The sequence below is a fragment of the Coturnix japonica genome, chromosome Z (assembly GCF_001577835.2).
Source record: "Coturnix japonica isolate 7356 chromosome Z, Coturnix japonica 2.1, whole genome shotgun sequence".
NCBI lineage: Eukaryota > Metazoa > Chordata > Aves > Galliformes > Phasianidae > Coturnix > Coturnix japonica.
The window spans coordinates 53,934,280-53,946,290 of NC_029547.1; the positions used below are offsets into that span (position 1 = coordinate 53,934,280).

General features: G+C 33.6%; 1 protein-coding gene across 9 annotated transcripts in view; it reads left to right on the forward strand.

Moving 5' to 3' along the window:
- The window catches only part of MEF2C (myocyte enhancer factor 2C), a 137,310-nt gene that overhangs the window by 59,399 nt on the left and 65,900 nt on the right, over positions 1–12,011 (forward strand). For 7 of the 9 annotated variants that reach the window (XM_015849721.2, XM_032441486.1, XM_015849720.2 and 4 more), the window contains one exon: positions 2,076–2,273. In XM_015849721.2, coding sequence (XP_015705207.1) covers positions 2,220–2,273 — 54 coding nt within the window. In that variant the 5' untranslated portion in view covers positions 2,076–2,219. The remainder of the gene's footprint in view (positions 1–2,075; positions 2,274–12,011) is intronic. The other 2 variants (XM_015849723.2, XM_015849722.2) reach the window with 1 other exon arrangement.

Here is a 12,011-nt window from a genome sequence, read left to right on the forward strand (position 1 = left end):
GGCAAGCATAGTTCTGTAAGCCGATAGTGTCACTTGCTTCAGCTGAATGAAAGGAAAGGAAATTGTTCCATATGCATTTGCTGTGGAATATGGTATTGGTTTACCATGACAAGAAAGCTTGTTAGACACCTTCGGGTCCTGCATGTTCATGGGAAACACCATTCTTACTTGCTCTTTGTATCAGAGGTAAGACTACAGGAAAAACAGGAAAGAAACCCAGTCTGAGGAAACTTAAGGCTGTTTCTGAAAATAGACTCTGTTTGTCAACACTAAGTATCAGATAAGACTGTCTTCTAGCTTTGTTTAGCAGAAAAGTTTAAGAAATGCCTGTGATCAGTGTATTTCAAAGTGTTGGGCTTGTATTTACTTGTTGTAAATACAATCAAGTACCATCTTGTCTGTTTAAACAATTAACCTGTTTTTAAATGTCTAAAAGCAGCAAAAATTTTACATCCTTTACATTTTATAAAATTGGCAATATAATTTTTTTCCATGTTACACTGCCATATTTTTCATTATGGTAAAGAATTAGGCAAGCAAAAGTATATGACACAAAGTCATATATTTGAAAATCTTGCCTAGCAAATTAGTTATATTACAGCAGCTAGTCAGAAAACTGAGACTGACTGCTTGCTTGTTAATTTATTTTTTTCCTGGAGTGATAAAACACTAAGCAGCTTAAAGTTTAATGTATGCAAAGAGAGAACTGAAGATCAGAATGAGTGAGGTCTAGCTTTTCTACCTCAATAGCTTTGTGTCTGAGCCAAATAGTGGATTAAATGCCCAGGACATTGGCTTAATGTTACATAACGTATTGACATTATTTATCTGGTTGGCTACAAGACCAAAAACTTCATAAATAAGGAGACAACAGCCTGTGTTTTTAATTTACTGAATTTTGATTCCCAACAAAATACTTTTTAATACACAAAGGAAAATAAAAACCATAAAACGTCATTTTAAATGAATCGTATTTAATTTTTTCTCTTTTCTGTATTATAAAGAACTCTATGCTTTTCAGAATATGTAACCTAAAAGTAGCTCAAATAAAGATTAAAAAACAAAAAAAAAAAAAAAAAAAAAAAAAAAAAAAAACAAGAAGCACCTTTTACTTTAGAACTATTCTGAACATCACTTCTATATTTTATTTTTTTTATCAAGTTGAGGTATTTTTTTGCTAAAAATATTTTATACTCTGCAGATATGTGACTTAATGACATTTGGAGAAACGAGCGCTTACTGCATCATGTATTTTTATATATCATAACAGTCCTCACTTGCGACAATACCAGTATTGTAAAGTTCAGGGAGCTAATATCAGTTCTTTACTGAAACTGTGAAAGTCTTTTTCCAAACATTCTTAATTTATCATCTGTCCTCACTATCTGTGCTTCATAGCTTGGCTTCTGGTGCAAGAATTTTCATAAGGAGAGATGAACATATTTGCTGCTAATAAATCATTTGTCAGTACCCTTTGGAATTTATGTTGAAATGAAATGAGCGAAAACACACTCACAGTTTCTCAAGTATGTTGAGTAATACTTGCAGTAATCTACTATTCTTAAAGAATAAAGTTTAAAGTGTTGGATTAAACTATCTGACATCTCTCATGTATCAAAAAACACTGTAATAAAGGTCCATCCTATTTGCATAATGAGGGACATTATCACCTCTGCTGTCAAACACAAGATTGTTTTCCCTTCAGAAATGAATTAGCTGGCCTACTTAGCATACATAGGTATAGAAAGGTTCATTAACTCTCTGATTTAGGTAATTTTTCATATTGCTGTAGTGACTGATGTTTAAAACAAGAGATATTTAATTCTGTAAAAGTTTTGGTAACGTGAATTTTAATCCTTTCCATTTCTTCATGTATTGGTGGGTTTATTCATAAGCAGAAAACTTTGAATCATATTTTTATGTCTTTTTGAGGTACCTACTTTCTAGAGGCAGTAAAAATGTATTAAAATTTACTTATGCAATAAATTATAATTAGGACATGTTGTTGGCTCCATAGAACAACTTTCATCTAGTTATCAATTTGAAGTAACATTCTATTTCCTTTCTGTGTTCAGCAGGAACGGATGCAGGGGACTGTGAACTGAATAGTGCAAGTGCTGAAGAAGGAGGCTTGTTTTGAGGAAACAGGAAAGAGGAAGAAAAGAGAAGGGAAAAATACATAATTTTAAGGAAGAAGGAGAGAAAAAAAAACGGGGACTATGGGGAGAAAAAAGATTCAGATTACAAGGATTATGGATGAGCGTAACAGACAGGTGAGTGACAAAAATACTGATGTTGAGATTAATACTGTATTTACAGGGTGACTTACTCTTGTATGTGATCGAAATAGCTTTCCATAAATACATATACATAATGTATGGAAGATCATCGAAGAAAAAAGTACTTTTTAAAAACAACCAGAAACCTCACATGTTTTTTTCAGGTTTACAGATATGCATAGTTAGGAATTTATTACTCAAGGCCCTGACTCTACAAAGGCTGATGTGTATGCCTTACTTTAGACCCCCTCTGCAGTCACTTTGACTTCAGTGTATAATATACATAGTTAAACACATCTGCAAGTTGTTTCAGGATTCAGGCTTACAGTACTGCATTTTGTGACCTATTATGCTGTGAACTTATTATCAGTATGACTTTCTTTTAAATCCATACTTTCAAATTATTTCTTTCTACATATTTTCAATGTTTTTATTTCTACATGCATGAAATAATGTCTACTTCATTTAAAAAAAAAAAAGTTTTCTTATTAGAACACAAATTTTAAAAACATTTTTAAAACATTTGGTTTTTAAACACTCTAAAAGCAATACACAATAACACTGGAATGTTGTAGTTATGAAATAACATCTTCCTAATTAATACTATGGCTAAACAGATCTAGCAGAATCAGTTAATTGATTAATACCAGTATTTTAGATGAAATGGCTAAGTAGCCATCATGTATTCTCAGCACTATCTCTACTGGTTAAAATGCAGTCATAAATTAGAGAAAGTTGTTTTCTGTTTTCAGAAAAATAAAATTAAACAATTGGCATTTTAAATAAAGTCTGTGAGAAGCTGGTGCTGTTTGCATTTGGTGTAAATAAATGAATGTATGTTTTGTTGAACTGTAGATTCACAAGTGTGAGAAGATCTCCATAAGATTATTTAACCCTGTGATTAGCGTTCTTCATACATGTGCCTGCAATTTGGCAGTCATCTTCAATAGTTTTCTTTCAAGAATTTGATAGCGAATTAGTATCGATGTCTTAATTCTATTCAATTGTACTTTTAATTTCTTCATATTTACAAGTTGCTTTTAAAAAGTGATTATTTTGTCCATAGACTAATGCTTTTATTACTATAACTTAAAATTCAAACCATAAAAATAAATAATATTTTTTAAGTATTTTTCCTCAAATATTTAAAGCCTATAGCCTAAGTAGTCATTTGTGCTTGCAGCAAAAAAATCAGATTTAAAATCAAAAACAATATTTATGATGGGTATAGTCTGTGTTTTCCCTAAAGGCTGCCTACTGAAGAGGGCAAAGCCGTAAAGCAATAACTTTATCTACCACTGTGTTTGTTTTAATTGGTTTATAGCATGGAATTGGAATTGGATTTTAAATATTGAACTGCATTTATCATTAAACATTAAGACACTAGTTGTTTGGAACTTCCCACGCTGCCAGGTTTTCTTCTTGAAATGAATATGAATTATCATTTTGTAAATGATTCTACAGACTTTTACCATTATTAATGTTATGGCAATATGTTTACTCAAATACAGAATTTATGGAGAACTTAATCCCCAGTTTTGAAAAAATAAAAAATAAAAAGTCATTCAAGAGGCCAGATTTGCTTTTAGAATGCACACTGATAGTGTTTCAAGTCATTCAGAGTAAAGCTTCAAGGCTTCTATCACCCACATTCAGTGCTAATTATTATCAATAATACTAAAACAGCAGAATGCTAAAAAAAAAAAAAATAAAAATAAAAAAACTGTATTGCAGAAAGTGTTTATTTTATTAGTTTTATAACAGTCATCATTTAGTCAGATATGCTGTCTGGCTGAAGACCTAGATTTACATTATTTTCCCCTCCACATGGTATAATTGGCTTGATTCTGTTTCTTATTTTTATTCATATATTGAAAGATAGTTTAGAAAGTGTTCCTACAGGTTTTATCCTCTTTGCATTTATTCTCCTAATTTAAAGTTCTGCTAAACCAATGAAAAGATTTCTACTAATTCTGGATAGCCAGGCTTTTCAGTTTTAGCAATATATATGTAGTTAAACACAATTGCACTTTCATTAATAGCTTTTAGCCTTTTTTATATTTTTTTAGTGTTTCACAAGCCTAACTATGCACAAAATAGATGACAGGTTGCACAGAAAATATATATATACATTTATTAGAAGATCTTGATTAAGATGCCACACTAAACACAGTTCTTCCAGCTTTATTTGTAATGCCAATTACATGAGCAAGAATGAGGAGATGAGACTGTTTATGAGACTGTCGATTTTTCCTTCTTATTACTTGTTCCTAACATGTTCGCAGGAACAGCAGCAAATCTGTTGATTTGCAAATGCCTTATAGTTGTTTTAATTCAAACTCTGTGCTTTCACAGTATGAGGCATGTTAGATGGGGATATGGTACACACAGACTGTGCATCCTCAGCTGCATTCAAGCACATGAATTCAGTTCCGGACAGCAGAGAAAGATAAGGAGCATTTACCAAACCAGAGATGCATTAAAAGTTGAATTTTTCTGTCCTCTCCACTCCAGTGTTGAATCTTTTTGGATAACACAGTTTGTATCAAAGAACTTAAGCTGCTTAAGTCCTGTGGAAGATGATTTCTGTGTTCACATTTTTACTTAGTATCTGCCCATTGTCCTAACTAGTTCTTTATGCTATCCATCGAATGGAGTGCATGTTTTCTCAGTAAAACCACTGTTTTCTTCCATGCTACTGACTGTTGTGGAAAGACATTTACTGTACAAAATACTTGTTGGAGTGGACTGGGGAGGACAAAAGCAGTGATGAACTCCCTTGAAGAGTACTTTTAGAGCCAGTCGAGTTGACCAGATTTGTGTGCTTTAGTGGCCGTACTGGTAACAAATGTAAGTTGAAACTGTTCAAAAGAGTAATGTGTCACTGGCTGCAAATCTCATAGAAACACGCAACACAGCATGTAGATTGCAGTTTTCTGGAATCTATTTGAAATTTCAGAATGTTGGTGTATGTTAAACTACTGCAGCCTAAACATTAAAGGTCCAGTCCTGTTGCTCTGGACTTCATGAGCACTCTGTCATTGACTTTGACAAGCATGGAAATCAATCTTTTAACTACTAGCAGTTTTTAATGTAACATTGCTTCATGTGGATTGGCTGTACTTTCTTGGCCCTACATGACAGAAGCAGCAATGACTTTCAAATATCCTGTAACTAACCCCAAATTCTCTTCAGTTCAGAGTTTTTCAAAAATGCCCTTCTAAAACATTCTTTTGTACTGTACTTCTTGCCAGATGGAGGAGTATTAATAAGTCCTACAGCTAAAGTATATAGTTATTGTGTATTTTTGTTACCACAATAGTTTTGAATGTAAATGAAAATTCTCAGTAGTATCCCATTATAAAAAGTCACAAGATATAATTTTTTTTTTTGTATTATGACACTGGATAATATAGTTTTGTAAATATGTTGCTTGAGCTTATGAAGTTACAGTAGCTTTGCAAACAGCCCATCAGGGCACATGTTATTCATGCCTACATATGTAATATCATTCCACCAGTGACAGAACTGATAATCAAAAGCATTGGCACTGATAAGGGATACTGGAATTTTCTGGCTACCTCAAGTTCACTGTGCAGAAATTGCTACTGGGCACACTGGAGGAGGCTGCTGTTAAGAATTCTGGGTTGCTTAAGGGAAAATAGTAACAATAATAATAATAAATTAATGACTTCTGAAAAGAAAAAAAAAATTGAACTTCATTTTTGAGGGATCTCTTAACTGAAAAAAAAAAAAAAATCAAGTAGCTCTATCATGAACATATGAAGGAGAATTTGCACTCCACTCAGAAAAGTCCTTTTTTCTTTCTATTTGTTAAAAAAATATTTTAGAAAATATTTTGTTACTTTTTAGAAGGGTATTTTGTGATTTGCTCTGGAGAAGGATCATTTAAGAATTCTTCACAATTGTTCAGACAGGGCTTAAAATAAGTAGGTGTAATGAAATTCTGATGCTGTATTATTGTTATCATACAAGGTCACTTACAAATTGTTAAATCCACTGTCTGTGAGCTAAATACAGAGGTACACTGACCCAGGAAAGAGGGTTTATTGACCTAATGACATTCTGGTATCAAGTCAAGAACACCCTCTGACTTTAATATGCTCATTTTTCCAGTTTGTGTTGAGAAATATCTGTTCATATACAGCAGTCCCTCTGATCATCTTGCCATTAGTTCTGCCTTTCTTTTTTCTGCTTGTGAAGCATGCTGTTGACAGTGTCATAATTAAAACTGTGTTGAGCTTAGCTCACTGTTCAAAACTGAGCACTGAAAGTTTTAAAACTTTGAATGTGTAATCTTTCTATTTGTAAGCTGGGGGCTAAGGTGCTATTAAACACCATAGGGAATGTATACTTCGGTGTTAAGGCATTTGAATATTGAAGAAGCTTCTCTTAAAGTATCAAGTCTATGTAATTCTGTGCAATATTGCAGTTTTGCTTAACATTTTCCTGAATATAATTTTCTATCATTTTTTGGTTCCAACAAACTTGTAAGATTATGAAACAGCACTTGCTACAGATATCATGCTCAAAAGAGAACAAATGAAAGCTGATAACTATAGAGAGTTTATGGGACAGAGGAAGAATATCCTGGAGGGAAATGACCATTTGCAGGAAGACCTAGATTTGTTCTACTGACTTCGATACCTAATGAAGCTAGTTTCAAAACTAATTTGAGCCTCATGCATCTATTTTTATCTGTGCTTCAGGTCTATTTAAAAGGAAAGAGAAAGAGACTATTGGCTGAATCAAAAACTTCCCCGTGGAAACAGAACAGAGTATTGCATACTAGTGCTAACATGAACACAAGCTATACAGGAAACTTCTGTCCACTAATTTCCTGATATTTTCAATCTTCTTATTATTTAGGATCTGTGAGTGTGCGATTATTTTTTCCCTCAGGGAATGTTTCCATATAAAAGCATGAATGTTTAACTCTGCAACTAAATATCATTCTGCTCAGTGATCTTTTGTCTAAAGTATGACATGCTCTTTCTCTTTTACGTATTTGAATCACCTTTCATGTTTGCATTAAATTGCACACAATAAAATATATGCTTCATATTTTAGGACTACATTTATGGTTAGGCTTCCATAAGTGAGGAATACAATCCACGTTTTCATCACTTCAAAACTATAGTTATCTATATCTAGCCTATTTCACATTACCTGAGACTGCACAAGAAGGAATGTTAGAAGGGAGCTGTTGATCCGATTCATGGATTACTAGAGTGTATTATATCTAAGGCTAAGTGTGCTTTCATTACAAATTTATCTTCTGAATATAATTTTGAGTGAATTAGCATAAGGTAAATATTTAAGTCAAATTACTTTCAATCTGAAGTGTGAGCAAGAAACCTAAGTAAAGAGACTGCAGTACTGAATGAAGTATCTGCCAGAACAGCAGAGCTGAAAAGAATACAGACAGGAGCAGCTCTACTGTCTTGCAGGGAATGGTTTGAAAAGCCCTAAGGGAGAAAGACCTGGAGGTGGGAAGCAGAACTGAAGCCATTGTGGAAAGGAAGAAGTTACACTCTTCCTGTTTTGACAGGAAATGCAGACAAATGTGCTTCCTGACCATTTGCTCAGCAGGGAAAGAAATATTCTTTGACCTTTACCTTATGAACATTTTAGCAGCACAGAGCTAGTAAACATGTTTTTTTACTCTAAACATCTATTTGTACCTGCCAAAACTGGTGATTGCACATCAAAAAAAGAAGTTGGCTTTCTTCTGTATTTTATCAGCTATCATGCTTTTAATGGAGATCTTTTTTTCATTAATATAATGTCTTTGCCTATTATGCATACATTTGTGTCTATCTGTATGTAACTTTGTCTTATCACTCAGATTCAATAAAAGGAATTGATGTATCAGAGGTTAACCTCTGATTTTAGACCTTAACTTGTAATTTAAAGCAGGAACCATACTAATAATGCATAGCCTACTAATTTATGAGTAGCCGTATCGCCCATTAATTAACACACTTCCCAGTTATCCCTCCTCTCTTGATTTACAAAGGAAAAATTCGAGATCCATCATCATGTGTAGAATTTGAGTGGACTGAGTACTATCACTATTTTATGGTTTTGATATGATAAAAATAGGGAGTAACAAAGTGGTACAAAACCTTCTTTTTTACACAGATCATGAACACTTTATTTGTTGCAACCATAATTTAAGGGCATCCTGTTTAGAACTCCTCTTTAACTGGACTATTCAGCAAGGCACAGCTCAATACGCTTGAGGCTTTCCAGGACAATAGCTCTTTTACCAGCATAAATCACTGCTGTCTCATCCCTGCTCGTTATGGTAGAGGGTTACAAGAAAGTGGAAGCAGGCTGCTGAAGGGTTCTTCAATACTCTTTAAAGGGCCTTTCATTTAATAGGATTTGCCAGGCACTGCATAAAGGAAGATTTGTCTAGAGTGAATCTTACACTGGTGCTGCTTCCCAGTCCCACTCAGGGCTGCTGTTGAGATTGTTGCAGATGAGCCTTGTCATATGACAAACAGTTCTAAACAAAAACCGAATAAGAGAGAGTATTACAAAGAGCTCTTGCCTCTCAACTATTTATTTCCTTAAGGTCTTCTCCAGCCTAAGCCAGTCTATGATTCTATGATTCTGTTTGGGTTTTCAGCATATCAAGATCTGTCTGGTGGCTCATTTTAGTCAGTAGGCTCTTGGTTTATACATGGCTATCTTCATTTTACTGTGTTTAAGGTTAGGTAGTCTTACATAGTGCCACCTATTTGTCACCTACATTTTATCTACGGTTACTGATCTCGCTCCTGTGTAGAAAATTTAGATATTCTGGATTTAGTAAGGTTGAAAAGAATCATGTTTCTTCTTGACCAGGCAGTTTCCATATCTGATACTTCTATGCATCGATTGTCCCTGTTTTTTACTTGTATGTTTAATGGCAGGAAATGTACACGAGAAGCATTATGTGCTAATTCCCTGTATTTCCTATGTCAGCAGCTATCTATCAGTATAATTGAAATAGTAAGGAGAACACTGATACTTTGCCATTGACTGGGAAGAATGGCTGGAAAGATCATGGGGCTGGTACTTTCAAAACAGAAAAAAATAGCACATGTGCTATGATTGTTAGTAACAAATGTAGAGAACTCATAATGACATCGGTCTAATAACTCAGTCATCCAAAAATCAGCCTTTCAAATTGTCTGAGATATAAGAAGAAGAACTAGAAGGATTTTAATTAAAATAGATATATAAATATAGTGTCCTGAAGACTATAATTATCAAATGAAAGTGCTCATGGCTGGTTCTTTTTCTCCACTGATGCATTAGCATCTATAGCATCTTTTCTTGCTGAAGGTTTAGATAAAGACTATAGCCTGTGATCACTACTACCTGTTAGTCTTAAAGTATCTGGACTGAAAAATGAGATGGACTCGTCCACGCATGAACATGTGCACACATATCTAAATTTATATTTCAGCTCATTAATGAATTAATGCTCATGATTTAAAATATATATATCTTCCAGTGCATATAGTTTTTGTTTTGTTTTGTTTTGTTTTTTACTAGGGATTAAAGAAAAAAATCTGACTCTGGGCCAAATCACCAACAAAATGGAACATATCACAGTGTGTGCTCATGTAGCTATGGATTCAGGCTGTCTACAAATCCGTTCACAGGCACTGCAATGACTAGTCTGTGAAACATCCATCCATCAGAAGACTCTTGAAGCTTTATGCTTGAAGAGCTAGTTGAGAGATGTTTCCATGGTACTGAAGAAGTGCCAGAGTTGAAGTGGAAAAATGTCCTTTTAACAATCCTCTTTTGTCAGTGCCTATCTTTTAGCACATACTGTAGTTCTCATCATTAGCCAGAATTTGATCCAAAATGCATTAAAAGCTTACATTGATTTATATCAAGGAAGTTCAAAGTTTGGTTTATCACTTTTTTTTTTCAATTTTCCAAATACTTAAAATCAGTATCTGATTTAGTCGCAGCTTTTAAAGTCACCAGCGTTTATTTTCCTTTGCCCACAAATATGCTGCAGAATTTAGTAACCCTACTTCTNTTTGAGGACAGTTTTTATTTTCTTTTTTTAAATGACCCTTAAATAAGAAAGTAAACTATAGAGTGAAGACGACTAGTAGTAGCAAACTAGTGGGGGTTTTTTGCTAAGGGTTGGAAAGGTTGTTTTGTGCAGGGTTGGAACTCATGGGGTTTTTTTGTTATGTTGCAGGGGGAAATGTGGTACACTCTACACCCTGCTCTTTCTACAATACGTTTATGACTATGCTTTAAAAAGCCTCATAAAAGTACTTAAAAATAGTGTCAAGGTTTCAAATCTTCTGTTTTATACATACATACTATAAAAAGTTTTTTAAAAAAAAGTTGAATACTGTCCTCTTATCTGTTCCACTTCCTCCCTCCCCTCTGTATTCATTCCTATTAGTTCTTATACTACCATTATAAAATATAGTAGTCCAGAAAGAGAGGACTTCATACATAGCCTATCATTCTCCTAAAAAGCAGAAAAAGTGTAAACTGAAAAAGACTTACAGACTATCAGTAGTTCAGACAGCAGGCGTATTTAACCATATCTTAACTAAAATACTGGTAACTTGCATGTTGTTTGTTTTTTTTATTATTCTTACTGTTAATGTGCTTTTTTTAAATATGTTGAAAGATTTCCTTACTGGATGTGTGTTTGCTTTCAGTGTCACTGGTACACTTCATGTCAAATAACAAAATGACACTGAGGAGATATGATACTGTCTTGGCTGTAAATTTTGAATGCAGCATAGAATAGTAAAGTGGCTGTGTGACCAATTGGGTTCTTGGTACTGTAGCTGCAGTGAGTCAGAAGCTTATGTCATGTGAATTGTGCCTGTCTTACTCATTCTCAGCGCTGAGTCAGTTAAAGTAAATTTCGTAAATGCAGGCAGACCATCTTAGGAGCAGATTTCACACTATGTTTTACCTAGACCAAAAAAAAAAAAAAGAGTTTTAAAGTTTTAAATAATTTTTACTATTTTTTACCATTTTGCAAATTTTCCGCAGTACCAAAACTTTATCTGTTTCTTCCCTTGTACAATGTTCATTTGATACTATTAGGTTGGATGAGTAAGGTTAACATAACTGATGGTTAACAAACTGAGACCAAATGACCAAAATTAAGTAATAAGGAAACTGTCTGCTTCTACTTTTCACCAAAACATTGTAGAGTATGGAAGATAATTATTTACATCTTCCTTGTGTAGCTGCACAGAAAAGAGTGTGCAAAAAGATCATTTGTTTCTAAACAGCTTTAAGAGTATTCTTAATCTTCCCTAAGGCTACTGACCTTCCATTTAAAAGTACAAGTTGACTTACACCAGAAACTATTTCAATAGCATGGTAATTTCACATATATACATTTGCTACATATATTTATATATATATATGTGTGTGTGTGTGTGTGTGTGTGTGTATAAATGTGCAACAGTAATTGCAGATTACTGTAGAAACATTGCTGTAGATGCTGTTGGTTTTTAACAAGTTGAGTAGCAGTTGCATAAATCATTCTCTAATAGATTTAGAAAATGTCAGAAAGATCAAGGAGATAATAGCAAATCAAATTCAGAGAAACTGAAATTATGTTTTAACAAAAATGAAGGGAAAATAAAGTTGTATCTAGGTAATCTCTTGTTCTTTCTTCAATTTCCACAAAAAGGAACTTGAGCCAGTATCACT